General features: G+C 44.6%; 1 protein-coding gene across 1 annotated transcript; it reads right to left on the bottom strand.

Moving 5' to 3' along the window:
• Nucleotides 1-10,392: 10,392 nt before the first annotated feature.
• Nucleotides 10,393-17,650, bottom strand: LOC134461836 (rho-related GTP-binding protein RhoE-like). The gene is made up of 5 exons (XM_063214676.1): nt 17,359-17,650; nt 16,962-17,049; nt 14,526-14,635; nt 13,935-14,069; nt 10,393-13,404 (listed from the first exon to the last, which is right to left on the bottom strand). Exons 1-5 carry the CDS (start codon nt 17,461-17,463, stop codon nt 13,123-13,125), a joined length of 720 nt encoding a protein of 239 aa, XP_063070746.1. The 5' UTR covers nt 17,464-17,650; the 3' UTR covers nt 10,393-13,122.
• Between the last annotated feature and the right edge of the window lie 4,876 nt (nt 17,651-22,526).

The following is a 22,526-nucleotide window of genomic DNA, read 5'->3' as shown; positions in this document are numbered from 1 at the left end:
ACACACACACACACACACACAGAGGCCAGGGTCCCTGTCTCCCAGGCTGCTGACACACACACACACACACACACACACACACACACACACACACACACACACACACACACACACACACACACACACACACACACACACACGCCCGTCCGCACACACGGACACAGTGGCTAGGGTCACTGTCTCTCAGGCTGCTGACACACACACACACACACACACACACACACACACACACACACACACACACACACACACACACACACAGCCAAAGAGAGAGACTGGCACACCACACACGTCTCTACATGTCATAAGGTGATGATTGATTGTCACACATTCATTATCCTCCTCACTACAGTATGTCTGGCACGGATGCCCTCATGTGAAACTCATTTGTCAACACTCTCACGCACACATGTACATGCATATAGGAAAGCACACACAGCACATGGCACATGTACACAAACACGCACGCACACACACAAACACACACAGAAACACAAACACAGGCTAGGGTTACTGTTTCCCATGAGTCCAACCCCCAGAGAGAGAGAGACAGAGTGGCACTGCCACATCACACATAACACATCTAATGGGTTAGATAGGTAGGACTATGTACAGCATATTACCCTAACAGACATACATCATAAACAAGACCCTTCATGAGACATGTGTAAAGACATCATTGGTTTTTACAAGGGCAATCTTGCTGACATGAGCCATACATGCGGCTCTGCATTTTAATTGTAGTTGTGTTCAGGGGGATAGCAGCAAATTGTGGGCCCCATGGACAATCAGCTCCAATGCCCCCCCATATCTCCATAAATCCAACTGTGTGTGAGGCCCCTATATACAGTACATGGGGCGCTGGTGACTCAGTCACACTTATTCCCCTGAACGACATCCCTGGTTGGGTTCACCCTGTCTGGACCCCAGAGGAAACCATCAAGGCTTTGACATTTCTTTAAACTATAAATACCACCAGTGCCAAAGGATGGCTCACCAGCAGCCTGGGGCCAATCTATGCCCTCTCTGGAAGACAACACAAGGGAATACACGCACGCACAGAGTGTCTTTAGAGCATCTTAGAGAGAGAGAGCGAGAGGTGCTTTGTATTTGCGCTGGTTGCATGTGAATGTGAATGTGGTGTCAGTGCAAAGAGCTCTGATGTCCATCCAACTGAGTGACTTGTTTAAGGGAAACTTCAAGATTCAAGATTCTTTTTATTGGTCCCGAGGGAAATCTTGGTTTCAACTTGATTTCATACAGTATCTGGAAACTGGAGGTGTACCTGTTGACTACAACCCTAAACAAATGACAAAGTAGTCATGTGTGAAGGAGTGGGTGGAATGAAAGTCATTGTGGAACATTTGTTAGAGGCTGAAAATGGCTCTGTTAAAGCTTCTGGGGTGGAATCGCGGGGCAGAATGGCATGTGCAGCAGGCAGTTGATTGAAGACTAACTCATCTGGCCCATGGACAAGACAGGCAGATACAGATACCTCTAACAGCAAGTAGGCACAAACATGCTCATGGAATGGAATAATGTTCCCGGAGGAGCCCTGAGGTTTTGCCAAAGGTTTCTCAGACAACTTAGAAGTTCCCCTACAATGCTGCCCTACAAAGGGAAAGGGTAGTAACTACACCAGCATTTCAACCGAGAAAAAGGTTTGTATTGTATCAAGTTGGATACCAATTTGACAGAGCAATAGGCCTATCTCTAGAACGGGACACATAAGGCACCATACGACTTGGTCATAAGGGGAAGGAGGTGTTCCGTCTAAAGTCAATTTTTACAAAATATGTAGGCCCTAGTTACTGCACTTTGACTTTGAGTGGCAAAGAAACTCTACAGGTTGTTTGAGGATCTTGTTCTTTCTACAGTACTTATGTAATCACCACTGGCATACACACAAGAGTCCAAATGAAACGAAGTTGTTTGGAATGTTCCAACATGGAATGTTGGGATGAATTAAGAGATCAAACTAATGCATATTGATGTCATATACTCTGGTGAGTCACTGACATTGTTTCCACCCATCTGCTGTTGGGAGTTAGGACTTGCTATGTTCTTGCTCTCCCTTTGTAAAGATAAAAGGCTATGGCTTGGCCTCTGCACCATTTTTCATAGCCTATTTGACAAACTTATCTACAGTGTGTTATGAAATACTTGTAAAATAAAAGGGCAATGTGTCCTAACTCAGAGGGTAAGTAAACTGGAAATATTTTGCAACTTGTGGATCGGCAGAATGAGGAGGTGGATCGTGCTCAGTTCTTCTTGTCTTCTTGTCATTCTTTTTTTCATTATTAAACTTGTGGATCTGCCCCATAACTCAGATTCACATTCAGTAACGTAATTCTTTTTTCATATGTCAATTATACATGCTTGCATGCCTTCGTTTCACTCAAATGAATAAGTTATGGGTAAACATGAAATTAAAAGCCACATCAGCCACTCCTAGTGGACATGATCCTATTTTCACTGATAAAATGATCAAATAGGATCAAAATACGCAAAAGCATATGGCTCAACTGATGTTAAAAGTGATAGTGTTTGCAATGCTATCTTATTTTCTTCAAGTGTCTTTTGTACAAAGACCCAAATACAAACTGCACCAAGTTAACATCAAATCTTCGGATGTGAAACAATGTGTGGACGCCATGAAATGAGATGCTCATCAAAATTCCAGAACGCAACGAAGAAAATGATTCAACAAAACGACTGTGCGCCTGGGCCACAATGTCATTTTCAATATCCTCCAGATAACACATAATTACATCAAACAAACAACAGCAGCGGCGTGCGGCCTGGCTCCCACCCAGCCTACACTATACGGCTCTATTAATCACATCAGACCAAATTGTCAATGTATGCAGTCATAGTGGGGCTATAATTGCCCATTAAGACACAGGGGCAGGTGGTGTGGAACATAATTACTACTCTGTATGTATGGATGTGAGCAATTTAGGGATGATTGAAAGTAAAGATTTGTGCTGTGCCTTCACATCGACTTCTCTTCTCCATCCCCCATCCTGTCTTTTCTCAGGAGAATGGAAATTGACACAGGCCACTTGCCAAATGCTGGCAAAATATGATATTTAGTCAGACAATAATTATTTTGCTGGTGAATTTTACTGTCTTTTGTCAGTAACGGGTAATGGTTTACATTTGTGAAGTACTTTTCCACCCCTGAAGAAAAAAATAAAGTAAAGACTTGTGCTGCACGCCCCTGTGCATGTTTTATTTCCCATGATGCCTGTGGTCCCCTGCTGATGTCAGCGCCTCTTGCCGTCGCCTCATTGGCCCCCTGGGGGACCGCAGCCTGTAATGGCATCTTTGGCCTCCTCCCGATGCCTCCTGATGTTTCTCCTCTAAATTGCTCCCAGCATATTGTCAGCTCGGAGAGGTTACGGTTATGACCCCTCAGCAAAACACAAAGAGATGTGCATATGTGCACACATATGCACAGGAACAGTCGCATGCACGCGCGCGCGCACACACACACACACACACACACACACAGATAAAAACAGGCTGGGTGTCTCATATTAATGAAATTGTGTTTTGGGGCCATTTTTTATTTTAAAATACAAGCTCAAGAGATAACATACCCTATATTATTCTATATATACTGTGCTTGACCAAAGTCACTTCTTGGTCAACTGAGTTGAATCCATGGATATCAGATGACCCTTTATCACCTGCGAAAATACCCAAATAAGACGGGAGATTTTGGAACACTTACTGTGTATTAGTCTCACTTACAAACAGTTATTGTAAGTCTGTATACGTGTCATGCAAACACATGCATTCAACACTGTACATTGCCAGCATTTCCTCCTTTTTGAAATGTCTAATGAATGTGATGTTCTTTGGTGGGAATGATTCCAAGCAGCTTTACTCCAGCTTTATTTCCAGTTATTTCTGTCTGACGTGTTTCCTATCGCGCTACCATGACAAGTGTTATAGCATACCAGGACTCATTGAAGGTGAAATAATCTCTTACAAATTTGATAGAATCAGTGAGGTATACATGTGTGTTGTGTTACTATATATGTTCTCATGCTTCTGCCTTGCACGAGGGCCCAAGCAAGTGTTCAAATCCCATGATCTAATGTACAGTATGTCACATCTTTGCAGCCTATGGTATATGTTTGTATCTGTGTTGACTGTGTATCTATGTGCTGTTTCATGCATGAAAAACTGAACATGAACTTGACCTTGGCTTGTACTCCTCCCTCATGCCTGAGGTTCAGCTCAGCCTTTGCATGTTACATAAAGGTTAGCCCTCATATCTTCCCCGATCTGTAAATCTCTTTGGTCCTGTGGTGTGTGTGTTTTCTCAGCAGCTGAAGCCCTACACCTACACATACATATGTTTCAGTAGGGCCATGGAAGGTTCATGGATTCTTTCACAGAGTTTTGAAAAAATAATGGATAGCATATATGGTTGTGTACAGAACTGAGAACTCATCCAAATACGATGGTTCCATTATATTTTTCCATAGGGCTAACAGTGACCTGTGTATACTGTACAGTACTGTGTGTTGCACTCCATGTGCAATATTTCTCATTATTTATTCTCATTAGTTTTATTGGTATGAGCGTTTCTTCATTACAACATCACTGCATATACAGTGCTATAATGTACTGTGGTGTACATGTACTCTATTATATCGTACACCACAGCACCATCTCTTCAAAAATCCATCAGCTACACAAAAACCTGCAATTGGTTGTGGTCAATACGGTCGATCACACACTGCATGTGTGTGCTAGTGTAATGATTGGATTGGACGCCGCAAAGTGAAGTGAGGTGAGGTGAGGAGACACAGCGGTCAACAGCAGCCACAGCTGACATGGAAAAGGTTCGCTCTAAGTGACAGCATCTCAGGTTAATTGACCACAGCATGGCTATATAGCCAATCGATTGCTATGGGGAGCCGGGACCTGGGGGCCGTGGGCTCCCCCATCCCCTTGCACCTCAACCCCCACAGCCACGGTGGCTACGCTTAATGATCACATTCCTTTGTGTGCGGTGGCGGCGGAGATCCGTGAAAGTCAAAAGGTCAATAGGGAGTCGATGGCAATGAGTCGATGGCCCCCGTCTTTGTCTCTAGCGCTGTCTTAGCAACTAAGGCGACAACAGCGTAATGCAGACTTTTTCTTATTGATAGAGAGAGACAAGGGGTGACTTTCAATTAGCACTGGTGATTTACATCCACAGGTTTTTTCTTTGGGGGGTTCTGGTGGTATTATGTCAGAATGCTTCTGGCATTACGATGTTAAGGGAGAAGACATAGGAGAAATGGATGGACATTTTAAGCACTGTATGCAGTGCTTAATTTGAGCCGGATCATGCCGGAACAGGATCCCCCACCTCGTAATTTTGACCCCCCTGTGTTCCGGGACTTATTATGGCTGATCCGGAACCTCGTGAATGAATAAAAAAAATATATAGAGGCTATATATTGTAACGGACTATCTCTGCCTCCTCAGGAGTGAGAGCGCAGTATTATCCCATGTTCGCTACATTTCCCATCTCACCGAGCAGCCTATAGGCCTAAATTGGGGTTGAGACTGTCAGGATCGCAACAACCACAAGCCGAGTGAGCAAGCGAGAAGGAACCATGAAGTGTGCACGCAGAGAAGACCACCATTTCTGAATGCTAAAGCCAGACACTGATGTGCGCTGTTCCAAATTGAGACCGAGCGCGCAAGTCTGCAAACAAGGGTTTGCAAAAGTGCACTACTGAAAAAATGAGAAAAGATGTTCGTTGTGTTGATCTAAGTTCTTATGTGTTGGTCAGTGTTTTTTAATTCATATTTGGAAAGGTAACGAGGCTAAACCAAAGACAGTCTTATTGCTGCCTGACGCCCAACTCATAACCTTTAAAACTTAAAAATACCCTACAGTCGGCTGCACCGTTACAATATGGTAGAGCTGAAGGCACGCGCACCGACTGAAAAAAAAACTATCGACATATTTGATCGTCGCGACGCACGGGCATGTAAGTTATAATTATTCGACATATTGGATTTCCAATGGAAAACAAAGCCATCTCACAAAACTAGTGTATGAGAGTGTGTTTGTCTGAGTGAAAGGGAGATGATTCTGAAGTGCTTTTGGGGACTTGTCTGCAAGCATGGAGGAGGCCAAGTTAAAATTTAGCAACATTCAAGACGAAAGTCGCGACCTCCCCACTTTATTGCAGTAGAAGTCCAGCGTTTGCGTGGCTATTTTGGTGGAGGAAGCACAATTGGTAGCCTACTGCTTGTCCCATACATTTAAGAATCATAACTATAGATCTACTAGGCTACATTTCCATCCCTACTATCTGACTAAATGTAGGCTACGTGAAGTTGCCCCTCTCTTGTTGTTTGTTCATATGCGCGATGAGATGGAAAGCCTGGCTGTGCCAAACATTGTTTAAAAGTTTTCATGAAATTTTGGTCGGCACAAGGTTTTGGACATACTAATTTCTAGTGGCACCTGGGCTGCGTTTGGTGCATTGATCAGTCATGTAGCCTAGCGAAAAAGACAGCCTGGGTGAGAGGATGAGATCTTCCTCGGCTGGCGAGCGCTCAGCATGTGTGCGCGCGCGTTTCCTTCTCTCCCAAGACCCGACAGTTGCTTACAAGTCAATTTGAGCACGAAAACAGCAAAGACAAGGTGATATTTCATTCAAATAGGGCCTACACGCTCCAAATAAAACATTGGTCGGAGGGATTTTCAACCGGACCGCAGCGCGAGCAGACAGTCAGTGTGAAAAGTCAAGTCTACGGGGAAAATCGCCGCTCGCTTACCATCAGTGCGCGAGCCCAGAAAATCGCAGCTCGCTTACCATCAGTGCGCGAGCCCTTGAAACAGTGAAGTGGCATATCGCAACAGCACATGCGGATTACCCAAATTATATGCAACAAAGTCGCCAACAAAGCGTGGATTTAACGTTTAATAGGCCTACGCCAACCTTGTGTGAATACGGGAAAGGATAAGAATTGGACAGCCATGCACTGTCCTTTCAATAGGTAGACTAGTAGAAGACCGCTTCGGTTTCTTTTCACCTCATGGGGAAAGCATAATTTCCATGCACTGCACGAAACTACTAAGCATAAAGTTAGCGATCAAACAAAAAAATATTGGTTGTTGTTGTCATTACAGCATTTAATAGGCTATGGCTGTTGTTTAAAATAGCCATTGGATTGCCAACCGTCTTGTATTAAGAAACAAAAGTAGGCCTATGGGTATGAGCTGACATGGGACTCAATGTCGTTAAAATGTAGGGAATTGCATCTAATTTTTCCCCGTTTTATTCGTTTGCGTAATAATAGTTTTTCTGTGCGTTCCGGGACCTCTGTCCAACTCATCGTCGATGTGATGTCATACGTGTTTTGCGTTCCGGTACCTTAAGATTTACAAATTAAGCACTGTATGTGTATGCAGGGCGGGCCGAGGCATAAGCGAACTGTGCGATGGCTTAGGTAAGATGTTCCTTTGTGATAAATGGCTTTCTGTTTGAGATATTTTGCTCCTAGAAGTGCATTACATGCTGGGTACACAATCTACTTGTAGTCTACGTAAATCCTTAGCTCCTACCCCTCACTTGTGCAAGGAAATTAAACTTATGATGCATCTGATGCTGAGCAGGTGGTGACATGGGGGCCCCGGATGAAATTTTGCTTAGGCCCCAATAAGGCTTGGGCCGGCCCTGTGTGTATGTCCTGTCAAGCTATGAACTTGTTTTTTCCCCCCATAATTGGAAAGTGTGAACTCAATGCTTCCTTCCCACTCCCAGTAAACAGACACACTGGTAACAAGACCATTCTTTTTTTGTTTTTGTTGTGGGCTCACATCATGCTGCAGACTACTAGTCAACACACTCAACACCTACTCAACAAGACCCAAAAGGCAGGCCCTAAAATACCACCACCACTCAGTCCCAACACCCAGCATTTTGTCTTCTCTCTCACAGTTTGCTATTTGTCTTTCTGCCTCCAGCGACGAGTTCCCTCGGGTCCAGATCTGGCACGCTGCTGCATCTCAGTAATTAGAGCCTTGGCATCAATGGCCCTGTGAAGAAAAGAGAGGAGAAGAAAAGAAAAGAAAAGAGAGGAAAAGAAAAGAAAAGAAAAGAAAAGAAAAGAAAGAGGCGCCGATGCCCGTCTTCCTATTTACACTGTGAAGGTAAAAAAGGGAGTGTACTGTGCCATGCGCTGCTACGTGTAATCCTGAAGCCACTTTGTGTCACGTATCACCACCACGGCTCAATGTTTGTTTACACACCAAGCCGTTTGCCTATAATGATCTTGAGATATGAATACCCTAGCACAGAAGTTCCATCTGGTGTGTTTGTCTTCTTTCCTTTCAGTGGAAATATAAAAGACACGAGAAAGTGACGAATAGTTGAAAGATGAAAAGAGATGAATAGGATGAGGTATTTTACAAGCCAGCAGTGCCTCAGTGATAGGTCCTTCATATCTTTGTCTATTTTTTTGTTTAGAGAGAGAGAAATACAATTTACAGTCAGAAAATTGGCCCTCTTATGTTGTAAATCTCAGCCACCCACCCACGTCCTGGGCCTCTGTTTTCCCCTTGTCAGATATGGGCTGGTACTGCTGGTGCTGTGGTAGTGGTGGTGGCGACCACCCTCTGTGCTAGCTCATTAGGCCCACTCACAGGGCGATGTGTGCAGTCGGACGGGCAAGAAGGAGAAGCCTGTAGTGGGGTGGTAGTCAGCTTTGTGTGTCGCTCTCGACGGGCCAATGCCTTGTGAATTGAAGAAATGTGGAGTGGAGGGGAGTGAATGGGCGTTTCATTTGCCTCCACACCACGGGTCCACTTTATCTTGTCGGCCGATGAAGGACAGGGAGAAAAGAGGGAAGAAAGAAATAGAGGAAAGGAAGGGAAAGAAAGATGGAGGAAAGGAGGGAAGCATGGGGGGGGGAAGGGAAGAAAGGGAGGGAGAGGGAAAGAAAGCGTGAAACATGGAGGAAGGCCGTGAAGAAAGCGATAGAGGGAAGAGAGTGAAGGAAAAGAAGGGTATGATAGATGGAAGAAACGGAGGGAGGAGGCAAGGCGGGAGGAAAAGAAGGAAGAAAGAAAGGGAAGAGAGGGAAGGAAAGGGGCGAAAGAAAAAGTCAAGGAAGGAATGAAGAAAGAAAGAAAGAATAAAGACAGAAAGAAAGAAAGAAAGAAAGAAAGAAAGAAAGAAAGAAATGAAGGAAGGAAGGAGGGAAGGAAGGAAAGGGGGGAACGAAGAAAGAAAGGAAAGGAGGTAAAGAGCAGCGCGTGGATGAGGCACTGGAGGGGCTGGTCGCATATGGCACGGGAGGAGCAGGAGGATTAGGAGGAGATAATGGCACGAGCACCAGGGATGCTGTCATGCACCGGGACTCACATGCTTTATGGAAATACAATGCGGGGCTGGGCCAGCTACACACAGACAGACACACCCAGGGAGTGTGTGCAAGTGTGTGTGTGTGTATGTATGTGTGTGGGTGAGAGAGAGAGAGAGAGAGAGAGAGAGAGAGAGAGAGAGACAGACAGAGAGAGAGAGAGACAGACAGAGAGAGAAAGAGAAAGAGAAAGAGACAGAGAGAAAATGGAGAAAGGGAGACATACAGAGAGAAGACTTAAAGAGAAAGAAGGAAACATATAAATAGATATACAGATGGAGGGAAAGACAAACAGAAAGAAAGAGAGAGAGAGAGAAAGAGAGAAAGAGAGGAGGAGGAGAAAAGATGAAGAGAACAATCCCCTCTTCTTTACGCTATTCGTCTGGGGATATTGACGCGGGCCTTAGCGTATTCAATATTGTGCAAGCTGCAATAAACCACACGTCCGACTCCTACAGTGTCGTCGTAACTTAAAGCACATCAGCCAATCCAAATCTCCGCATCACACTACAATGAGCTGTAAAGTATACCAGGGCAGACGCGTGGGCTGGTGGGAATAAGACAGCACGGAAAGCAGGCCCAGTCGATAGTCCATCACCGTGACAGATCTGGCAGCACGAAGTGAAAAGCAAAGACAGGAAGGTTTTTCCATTTTATGGTCCGTGAAGCGCAGTAAGTGGCTCGAAGACAGCCAGCTATAGCCAGCCGCTGTTGCTTGGACGTTTGGATACGGAACCGATCTGGGTGCTGTGTTTTTCTCATGGCGTCTGGTCCCCACAGTGGGTCTCTTAGGGATCAGTGACTTCCACAAAAGCTGATGTACATCCGAACTGATGTACATCTAGCAAACTCATGTACCATTAAGCGCAATATACCAAGTGACCATTTCACTAGACGCTATTTCATGTAAAAGTTGTACGTTGACAGTTCTGACACAATATTTAAAAGTGTATAAAGCCTGGCAGCCTGATATTATATTCTGACAACAGATAATCAGAAGAATCCAAAATCAGTGAGGCCTTTATTATGTACTGTAGGTAAAATGTCATGTTGCTTTTTCTAAAAATGACCAAAAATCTCCTTTCTCATGTATGCAGTTGTGCACCAAACAAGGCAGCACACACTCTTGCCACTCATAAAACCACTCATAACCTGGGCAGAAATGTATTAAAGTACACAACATGCCAAATGTACAGTACATACATCTAAGTTAAATAAATAACCCAAATTCATTTACAGGTGTGGTGGAGTGGGCCAAACGACAAAGTTTCTTTCCACTCCAGAATACGAAAAGTAATTGTTGTCTCTACCGAATATGACAGCAGTGCATTTTGATGACTACAAGATACCATTACAGCAGAGACACATGACAGACAAAATGCCAGCGAAAAAAAGTAAGAAACTGGTTGCAAATCATTTCCACAAACTTGTGTCCTTTCCTCCATCCATCGACTTAGTGCCTCATTTCCAACTTTCACAAAAGTACATTTTATATTGGACTTCCATTTAATATTCAAAATTCAAATGTGATATCAAAAATCACTAGTTGTCAGATCCACTCTGAATCATAGACAAATGTCCTCATGTGCCACCATTTTTCCAGATACAGTACATCACGTCATGTTACTGTAAATGTTAAATGACAGCCCAATATCACATTTTTTTTTTAATTAAATGAATGGCCAATGTCACATTTTTATGCTAAATGTTAAATAAATGCCCAATATAAAAACTAACTTTATCAAGGTAGTCCTACGAGGTCAGAGCACAGAGGAAAGAACACAACTTTGGTGAAATGATTTGCACACATTAGCCATGTGCTGATCAGAGTCTGGCTCATAGCCTATTGCATAGCTGTTCATTCACTGGTTTTGACAGACAGACAGACTGACAGACAGACTTGTGGTATAGTCCAACAACTTTGAAGGAGAGGATTATGCACATCCCAGGAAAAGGTGCAGGACAAAGGTCAACTGTAGTTTTCAGAGTGAGAAGTCCGCACACTTAGAATCCTTTTTGTTGTATTTTTTCAGAGTGAGAAGTCCACACACTTAGAATCCTTTTTGTTGTGTTTTAAATACAACAAAAAGGATTCTAAGTGTGCAGACTCCTCACTCTGAAAACTATAGTCCAACAACTTGCCAACACATAAAGTCCACACGCCCACATACTGAGGCACTAAAAGTTGAGGTTTGGAGTCTGAGCGTCTGGCATGATGGTGAGTCACAAAAGGCTTTACCTTTTCAACAGAAACTTCTGTTAGAGCGATCCACAGTCATGTTCCAAAACCGCAGCTCAGACTATAATGTCGAGCTACTGTTGAAGTTAACGGTTTGGGTGTCACCAAAAAGCGTGATGATTCTCTTTGGTACTGTACATATTTGAATACAAAAGAGCAGGGGATCTGCAAGGCAAATTGTACAGTACAGCATCCTAGAAGAGTGGTTTAAAAATCTACTGTTTTAGCAGTGCAATAAATGGAGAGCCTACGGCTTGTATGGCCCTGGGGACCAAGGTTCGAGTCCTGCCTGGAACATTTCCCAACCTTTCCCCATCTTTCTCTCCCATTTATTTCCTGTATCCATCCTCGACTGTCCTGTCTCAATGGGGCTAAAATGCCCCAAAACAAAAATATATACAGTACATATAAAAAAACGAATAAAAATCAGTGGAGAAACAGGTTCAAAATAAGGTTTCGATCACAGTGATGGCATGTCACTATTTTCTATCACACGTAAATGAAGACTGACTTATAACAACACCTCCGGAGTCCATGCCAGGTCTTCTTGCCAGGACTTGACTTTCCACCCGTTGTCTCTGATGTTTTTTGCTCAAGCTTGGCTTTAGTTTCGGCGGCCGGTCGGTCAATAAATATGCCAATACCTGTAAGACGTGGAGGAATTAAGACACGAAATTACTCCCACAGGTCGATGAGGTTGAGGTGACTCACATTCAGGTGTCCTGCAGTCCTTGAATCACACTTACTGCAGGCTCCATCCCAATATCACTCCTCCAGTGGATTCCTACATCCTCTGTGTCACCACTCTTCCCTTGGAAGATACACAGGAGGAGGATGGGGGAATGAAGCACCACACGCAGGCCCTCTGCTGCTACTGTCCTGTCACCTTTTGATGTATTGCAAGGTCTTAGATGAAGTTGAGCCTTCAATCACAAGGCCAGAGGCAGCATCTGGAGACAGATATTGAGATAAAGCCAGAGTTCTATTTTCCTCAAGTTTTACAAAATCAGGATGGATGTTTTCTCCCTTTTTTCCTCCATAGACGCACAAACCGTGCCAAGATCACCTTAGATTTGTCTTAGGCTACCGCCATGTTCTGCGGAGTTGTGAGGCTTTTTTTCTCTCATGAACACATTTAGGTCCATAACTCCCCACATGTAGACAATGTTGCCTCATGTCATGGTCTCGCTTGCCAGGCTACTGTAAAAGCACAGTAGGAACCACTGATTGTGTTGTCCCATGCTGTAAAAGTACAGTAGGATTGTGTTGTCCCATGCTTTCTTCACTGCACCATAACCGCTTCTCACCAGGTCCAGCTTGACTAACCTTGGAAGTCCCATAGCAGTCGCATCAAAAGCACATGGAACGGAGGAAAGAAGTGGCTCTTACATTTTGTTGTTATAATTCAGCACATAGAGAGAAGACCTTATCTAGTGTTGATTCTTCTCCCTTAGAGTTGCATTAACACCGCAAAATGTCCCGTGTTCTGTACCTCACATGACGATGCAGCTTGAGGTTTTGTTTTTGCGCGCCTCTGAGGCAGACACGGCGGCCAGGCCGGGCATCTGAGCCGGCATGTGAGAGTTCCTCTTGGTGGCCTTGGCCGAGCTGGACTTGGCGCTGCCGGAGGGATGGTGGTGGTGCTTGGCTTTCTTGTGGCCCTTGGTGACACAGGCCAGCGTGGTCACGTGGAAAATGTCCCTCACGCTGTTCTCAGACTGCAGGGCCGAGCACTCCAGGTACGGCGCGGAGATCTGCTTGGCCGTGCTTGAAGCCTACGGCACAGAAAGTGCTTGATTGTAAACACTGTTTAAATGTGCCTGCTGTTACATGGTTTAATCACAGTGTGACAAATGATGTAACAATGACTGTAACTTGTATTTGCACTGTACCTCAGGGTTGGGGTTAGGATTAGCAGACATGTCAAAAGTAAAAGTAGACGTAAAATAATATGCTACAGTCTCCTTCCAATAGCAGTTCACAGAGTAGCTGGTCTACAGTTACTGTAGGCTACTGTGCAGTTTCCGTTTTATAATCAGCAAATTGTGAGCAATTTGGATCATATTGGTGGCAGTTTTTTTCAGAAACAATACACTCTATCTATTTCAGTGGGACTGAAGGTTTAGGCATGTACAGTGTACAGTAAGTACATACCGTAATACATGTTGACTGATACATAATAGTTGTACTAACAATTACAACATGAAATAAATAATGCCATTTATACTGTAAGTGGGTTTGTAAGTGTTATTAGGCAATCTCTGAATGGTCATGGAACTAGATATTCCAAGCCAGTCATACTCACCTGGTCATATGATACTGGTATCTGTTTGTGATTTGAAAGTTCGACTAATGTGGACAGGTCCGTGCGAAGGTCTGACTTGCATCCAACCAGAAATATCTGTGTGTTGGGGCAAAACTCTGTCACCTCAGGCTTCCACTAGAGAGAGAGAGAGAGAGAGAGAGAGAGAGAGAGAGAGAGAGAGAGAGAGAGAAGTCTGTTTATGTTTTGAGTGAGCTTCAGTGGATTGTCCAAACGTGTGTCCTAGCTGTATATAAAGTGCATACCATCAACTAAATAAAATACATGCCGTTTAATGTAGATCGTGTAACCACGCTAACGAAATGAAAATATACGTAGTTAAAAGCACTCAACAGGCAGCAAGGTCAAAATACAGTGTATATCTAAAAGAACGCCAAAAAAATGGCCTATTAATCACACTTGATAGTGCTACATTACTTACAGAAAAAGTTCAGAAGTAAAAAAAATAACCCACAATCATTACACAAGCAACAAGGCCAACAGAAGTTCATGCCAGACATCTCCGTAAGGATGGGTTATACGGCTCTGGGTTTATGTAAAAGGAGGAAGCGCTACAGCCGTTGGAATGCTCACCTTCTTCAGGACACTATCCAGAGTCTCTGCCTTGCTGATGTCAAAACAGAGGAGGACCGCGTCAGAATCTGGGTAGGATAGGGGCCGAACATTATCGTAGTAGGCCGAACCTGTAAAACACGTTACACACAACACACAAGGTATTATTGCGAGGACAATGTGTTGTGTTTGACCAATTATGAGTGAGCCTTTTGGTACACACAGTGTAACATTTTAATCTGGACTTGAATAGATATACGTGTATTCAAAGTAACGTCCCTGTGCACAACCACTTGTCCAGGTGCTGGTGATGTGCAGTAAGAGTAATCCAAGTAAATGAAGGATGAATCACCGCACACTGGTATCTTTGCTGGTAGTTTATTTGGTGAACAACGCGTTTCGCTACTGCTTCATCAGGTTCACGAAACGCGTTGTTCACCAAATAAACTACCAGCAAAGATACCAGTGTGCGGTGATTCATCTTTCATTTACTTAGATATACGTGTATATTGTAACAGTAACCCTTTAAAGTAAAGTGTTACTGGAAATAAAAAGTAAAATCTGCTGCCACAAATTTGATCCAACCAGATCAGAATCAGCTGACTGTGATACAGGTTCACTGGTATGACAGCCTGTTTTTGGAAACATCTGCTCCCTTGACTTGTTCATGAATGAATCATGCTAGTGACTGACTAATCATTTTGTGTCTGAGCTTCGGCCCCACAAATGAACTCCACTGCTTACTCATCCCAGCAGAGTTGAGGTAAGGTGAGGGGGGAAACGAAACGCAGATATCTAAAAATCATTTTAAGAGGCTTAAGTCGTAGCGGCATGCATGACTGCCATATTAGTGTGATAACTTAGCATAACCCCAACTGAACTACGCTGCATTTGGAAGGACGTGACCTGAGTGAATGAGAATTTTCTGCACAGACACCTATAAATAAGAAGCCATAGTTACCTCCGCCAAGGAGGTTATGTTTTCAGTCGTCTTGGTTTGTTTGTCTGTCTGTCTGTCTGTCTGTCTGTTTGTCAGCAGAATAACTCAAAAAGTTATGAACGGATTTGATGACATTTTGGAGTTGTTGGAAATGACAAAAGGAACAAGTGATTACATGTTGGTGGTGATCCGGATCACAATCCGGATCCAGGAATTTTCAAAAAAGACTTTTCACCATTGCGGGATAGGGCGGGAACTAAAAGAAGGCAGAAAGGCTTGGAAAAAAATATGGTGTAACATAGTCAAATGTTCTATGAAACGATCGTATTCCGATTGTAAGCTATATTATATTGCAGGCATAGGATTCGACAGCGTGTAGATGTTATGGCATCAGTTACCCCATGGCCTTGGGGGAGGTTTGCACTCTGTGAGTGCTTCAGATTTAGTAGCCTAAGTGATTTTTGTGAATGAACCACAATAAAAAAAAGAGCTTTGTTATGATTTTAATGAGAAGGATGATGATTTGGCCTGTTCATTATTTCTCTCTCTCTATCTATCTATCTATCTATCTATCTATCTATCTATCTATCTATCTATCTATCTATCTATCTATCTATCTATCTATCCCAGATGACTTTGAGGAGGGGCACATTTTTGCCTAAAAGCTCATTGACTCAAATCAGTGAAAGGTGTTTGGCTGAGTGAGTGTTCCGGCTGCACCACCTGCATCACTTTAAATTATTAAAGCTAATGGGGGCCAGAGGGGGCCCGTGGCGATACACATTTAGCGGATGATGCTGTGCCCAATTAACCGCTGAGCTGTGCGGCTAAGTGGATGCGCAGCTGACCACATGAAAGGCCACAGCCTGTGAGGAGTACGGCACTTTAGCTCCAGCAGACCTACTAGCCTATACCACCACGTTTTATACACCTGATTATTTTAAAGGGTATTTTTAAAAAGGCATTCCTTTGACTACTGTAATTAGTAGACCTTGGCCTATGTCACCAATAATGGAATAGTGTGAGTATAGTACAAGGTAGGCTACTGTGGGGGGGAACAAGATGTTCAGTCTAAATTCCATCTCCTCTCACTGAAACACAAATTAGATTAAAAATAAATAAATAAAATAAACACACACACACACACACACACACACACACACACACACACACACACACACACACACCAATAACTACCCTAACCCTAGGCATATCCTAGCCTTTACATCATTTGAAATAACTGATGAATCTGCAGTGTTGTTCCGAATCCATTTACGCAATTCTGGTTTCTGAAATCCTGGCATTGTTTCAATACAATGTCGACAGGGGTGACATAGGCTACAACATACCTATCCTACATCACAAGCTTCAAAAGACAGTCTGCATGCTAAGAAATTGTTTTCCACACCGACCAATTCAGTTAGCAAATGTTTCAGCCACCGATGTGGTCCATCAAAGACCTGCTACACACATGGCTTTTACATTTCAACTATGCGCAACAGAGACAGTGAACCTACCTGAGGTGTCCCACAAACTAAGTTCAATTCGCTTTCCGTCGATGTCAAAGCTGGCAGTGTAGTTCTCAAACACTGTTGGCACGTAGCTCTGGACGTGAAAACAAACGTGAACACGTGAATTTATATTCGTCCCAATACATTGACTCAATGCGGCGTCTTTAGGGTAGGCTTTATTTATTAGGCTATACAATTAATGATGAACCAATGCACAGTTATAACGCACAGCAATATCCACACACGTACCATTTATAGTTGGCTATAGTTATAGACTATGGGATAAGTTTAAAAGAGTTTCATTAGGTTACTCCAAGATGTAGGCTATAATCCGAAACCACTGCATGCAGCATTCCAAGTCCAACATTCCGTGAAGGTCAAAGATTTTAAAGCGGTAGCTTACCTCTGGAAAACTGTCTTTTGCAAAGATGTGAAGCAATGAGGTTTTTCCACACTGACTGTCCCCGACCACCACAATTTTGTATTTGACATTTTGATTGAGGTCCATTTCGTGTTGCCTTGCTCCTTTTTTTTTTTTTTTTTTTTTTTACAGTGTCTCCGGTGCGCATTGACGACGCAAAGAACTCCAAAAAAATGTAGATATACAGTCAACGAGCGCCTCGTGCCAACCGCTCATATGGCTCTTGCTGGGGCAGGTGAAACCCTCGCGTGGTTGTCAGCAGTGCGTGAATGTCCGCGCCGCTCGAATCTTGTTTACAAATTGGCAAGGATTCAATTTTAGGCAGAGGACCAATCGCGTTTGAGTTACAGCTCTGAGACGTCAACCCTCCTCGCTCGCTGTGTGCGACTGACTGGACACAATAGATCTCCCTAAAAAGCAGGTGCCACACTTACGAAGAAAATCCATGCCATACATATTCGAAATAGCCTAAATGAGTATTGCGAGGCTTGCACTACATTTAGACACACATCTGAAGGGCAAAATCTTTCAAGGCAGTTGGTGTGTTCATACATATCAGTTTAGCAATCAATGTATATGTTTGCATGCGTGTCTACTGTATGTACGTGTGCGCGCGTGCGTGCGTGCGTGTGTCTGTGTGTGTGCGTGCGCGCAAATAGCCCCCAATACCTCTGTAGGCGATGGATGCCCCACATCTTACTATGATACATTTTATGATTAGGACGCATTAAATAAAACAAAGATAATACAAACAAACAAAAGCAAATAGGCCTATCATAACAAGCCTATGTCATATCCAAAGCATATTTTGTGACCATCCTCCAAATTATGAAGGATACGATTAAGACTTTAATCTCTGAAACGCCATATAGCATATCTGAGCTACTGTGGAGATGAAATCCACTGGGGCTTTCTTCTGCATGACTGAACTCCTCGGCCACCATCCATTAGCGCATGATTGCCGGTGGTGGTGGATGGTAGCAGATCCAGTGACGTCACTGTGGCCCCAGGCTGCATCTTCCCAGCACTCACAAAGTTGCAGTGTGAATTCAGCACTGAATAAAGACTGGGATCGACACAGAGAGTGTAAAAATCAGCTCGCTGAGTGTTGAAGTATCACTGCAGAATGTACGGATTGGGTTTATGTGCAACTGAGGTGAAATGAGAGAGAGGATCATCCCTTTAGTTCCACTGGGCCACCACATCCAGACAGACAGGGTCACGCCTTCTCTCTCTCTCTCTCTCTCTCTCTCTCTCTCTCTCTCTCTCTCTCTCTCTCTCTCTCTGATATGACTCAGTCACTGATTCATAGTAAACACATTAAAGGGAGAACAGCATAGAATTGTGTGTGTGTGTGTGTGTGTGTGTGTGTGTGTGTGTGTGTGTGTGTGTGTGTGTGTGTGTGTGTGTGTGTGTGTGTGTGTGAGTGAATCTCATACTTTGTACTGGTATAACGACAATAAAAGGCTTTGTACTTGTATTTGTATTTGTGTGTGCACACACACCTAACAACCATTTTGGGGGCCATACTGTATGTCCCCACTAAAGTAGTAAAATGGTGAAAAATTGTACTGTTTGGGGCCCACATTTTGGGCATCACAAATCAAATAACGTTTTTCTTGGTAGTTTTGTTGTTACTGGTAAAAGTAAAAGTATAAAAACATTCCCTCACTGACAGGTTAAAGTTAGGGATTGTTTTGGTGGGCACATTTTAGCATTCTTTAGCTATTGTTAGGTTTAATGAATGGAAGTCGATGGGAGGAACCCACAAAGATATTGGATTTGTGTGTGTGTGTGTGTGTGTGTGTGTGTGTGTGTGTGTGTGTGTGTGTGTGTGTGTGTGTGTGTGTGTGTGTGTGTGTGTGTGTGTTTAAGTAAATCTGTCATTGTCCTATTCTGACTGTATGTGCAATGTGTGACTTACAGATGAAAGCAAAGCTTATTGGAAAGATTATTACATCACAAATCTTGTGAAACTATTATGTTTGATTGAACAATTTTCTTTACCATCCACTGTGTAAAAAAACACAATCTCTATAAGTTGGCATTAAGCCTCCTCCTCGAGAGTATTCATACTCACTCAACTCTGTAGCAAACATCAATCTGCCCAAATCATGTCAGCAAATACTCTCTTCTCTCCTCCAGCACTCTCTCCGCTATGCAGCTCGGGGCTAGTAGTATTGGCTAAAAACACGTGCTTGTTGATTGCACCATCAGCAGTGAAACAAAAAAGCCTGCGGTCGTATGGAAGTAATGAACCTTTGAAGAAAATCAATTGCTTCGAAGTCTTACCTTCCAGCCAGCCAGCCAGCCGGCCAGCCAGCCAGCCAGCCAAGCAGTGTTTGATAAATCACACCATATTAGCTAGCTCTGATTCTCAACACCCAGACCCCTTGCATTGGTCGTGGATCTTTTGTCTCCAGGGCACTCCATTCAAAATGCAGCCAGGTCTCATGTCCAGGTGCACAACTCTGATTTTGTTTTATTTATTTATTTATTTTTAGAACAATGCTTTCTTTTGGAGATTCACATTAAGAGCCTTTAAAATGGACTAGGCTTATTGATGGCATTTTTAAAAGAAAGAAAGAAAGAAAGAGAAAAAGAAAAAAAAATTCAGGGTTTCTTTTTTTTTCAGTTTTCAGGGTTTGGATATCTGGTAGTAGGCTATGTGACTAATACAGTGGCCCACTTTCAATCATTCTGATGCAGGCCTATTGTATGATAGAAATCTTGGTTTATTTACTGTGGTTTCATTTTCATTCAAACGCTTTTGTCTTCACCATACGTACGCACGCACGCACACACACACACACACAGCACATCTTAGTGTTGTCTGGCATGACTAAAGCAGTCTTTATTTAACAAACAAAGCATGGAGGAGGACAGTGTAATTACTGCTATCAATGAGGCGGTCAGTGCAATTGATGCAGCCTGTGCAGATGCTCTTCCTTTTATTAGGTAAGCTTGAATCAAATGGCAACTACAATGATAGGCATTGCATTGATATCTGTATGTAAAGAAAACATCCTATACTCTATTCAAATGTTCAAAGAAGCACCATCATTGTACAAAGTAATTGGTCAATATAGTGTATGCAATTTACTTTTTAAATATTTAGATTTCAGTAGCAAATTAATATTTATTTTGTGTTTCTCTTTGTTTAAAACTATTGTCTCCCTTTCTGCACCAAAGTCTTCATCTTGCTGTGCTGTACAAACCAGCGATTTGTCACGGACAGAAGAGGACCCAAGAGCGCAAGTTCAAATTCAGAGTTCTTTATTGAAGGTTTCAGGGGGGAAGAGGAGTGAGATGATTGTGAGGTCTTGGGAGGTTCCGGTTCCAGGGGTGCTAGGAGTGCCAGGGGTGTCAGGGGTTCCAGGGGTGCTTGGGGCTCTGGGGTTTTTCAGGGTCCTGTGGGTTACCTGGGCTCCGGGGGTCACCAAATGTCCGGGGGTGTCCAGTCCAAGTGCTTAGTGTGTGTGTCCCCCAGTGATGGAGCGGCGTATCGGGCTGAGGGTGGTGAAGCGTCTGGGCTCGCTCATCTGGTGGTCGGAGACCTGGGGGAACACACACACAACAGCAATATGAATGGCAGGCAGAAGTACAGATCAGGGCTGGGCAAATATCGTGGTGAGAGACAGAAGGCAGAATCGAGTTACCGGAGGGGCTGAAGATCGGAGAGTAGTCGAGATCCAGAAGGCAGGTCGGGATAGTCGGGGCAGTAGAACAAGGAGGCAGTCAAGAAAGGATCGGTATCACAAACAGGAGTCAGAGCGCAGACAGGCAGGTTACTGGTCCGGGTTTGAAGACGATCTGACAGGGCTTGGCTGAAAAACAGGGCTTGATATACTGGGAGAGGTTAGTGGGGAAATGCAGTGCAGCTGGCAGAGTAATTAGAACATAGTGAGGCAAGGTGAGGATGGTGAGTAGGAAATGCAGTGCAGCTGGCCAGGTAACAAGAGCAGAGCAGGGCGGAGCCAGGTGGAGCTCGTTAGGCAGAGTAGGGAGAGAGTGAGCAGAGTGGCAGAGAATTGAATGCAATTAAGGTTGCTACCAGGGAGAGAGAGTGCTCATGACAGGACCCCCCCTCCAAGGGACGGCCCCAGAAGTCCCAAGAACAACATCATGCCGGGAGGGTGGAGGGGAGCAGGCGGCGGGTCAGAACTCCTCCGAGCGGTCCGAGTGAATATCCTCATCCTCAGAAGGAGCTGGAGGGTCACGGTCGGGAGACAGGACAGGCACTGAGACAGGAGCAGGGTCAGGCACAGGACAGGAAGCAGGGCGGGCAGGACGGCTAGGGACCCCTCTTGGACGGCCCCTACGGATTGCAGGCTGATCAGGATGTAGTCGGTGGAAGTCAGTGATGAGGGTCCGGTCCACTATCCTCCTGGCCGGGATCCAGGTCCTCTCCTCTGGACCATATCCCTCCCAGTCAACGAGGTACTGGAGACCCCTACCCCTTCGCCTAGAGCGGAGCAGCCGCCGGACGGTGAAGACAGGACCGCCATCTACGAGGCGCGGAGGAGGTGGCGCCGGAGCTGCAGGGACCAGGGGACTTTCATGGACCGGCTTGACCTTGGAGACGTGGAAGGTGGGGTGGACCCGCATGGAAGCGGGCAACTGAAGCCGGACTGCCGTTGGACTGATGACTTTCTGCACAGGAAAAGGACCAATGAAGCGAGGGGCCAGCTTTCGTGATTCAACCCGCAGCGGCAGATCCCGGGCAGACAGCCAGACCTTCTGACCAACCCGGTAAGTAGGTGCTGGGGTCCTCCGTCGGTTGGCACCGACGGCGTAGCTGGTTCCAGACTTCAGGAGCACAGTGCGAGCCTGGGCCCAAGTGCGGCGGCAGCGGCGGGCATACGCAAGAGCAGACGGACAGGTGGCATCCGCTTCCTGGCTGGCAAACAGTGGAGGTTGATACCCGTAGACACACTGAAAGGGGGAGAGCCCGGTGGAGGAACTGGTGAGTGAATTATGGGCATATTCCACCCAGAGCAGGTGTTGAGCCCAGGCCCGGGGATTTTGGGAGGCCACACACCTGTGCCTTCTCCAGCTCCTGGTTCATGCGTTCAGTCTGGCCGTTTGACTGCGGGTGGAATCCAGACGATAGGCTGGCGGTGGCCCCAAGGAGATGACAGAACTCCTTC

This window comes from Engraulis encrasicolus, chromosome 13, assembly GCF_034702125.1.
Source record: "Engraulis encrasicolus isolate BLACKSEA-1 chromosome 13, IST_EnEncr_1.0, whole genome shotgun sequence".
NCBI classification, from domain to species: Eukaryota; Metazoa; Chordata; class Actinopteri; order Clupeiformes; family Engraulidae; genus Engraulis; species Engraulis encrasicolus.
This window is presented reverse-complemented; position numbering and strand designations above follow the sequence as displayed.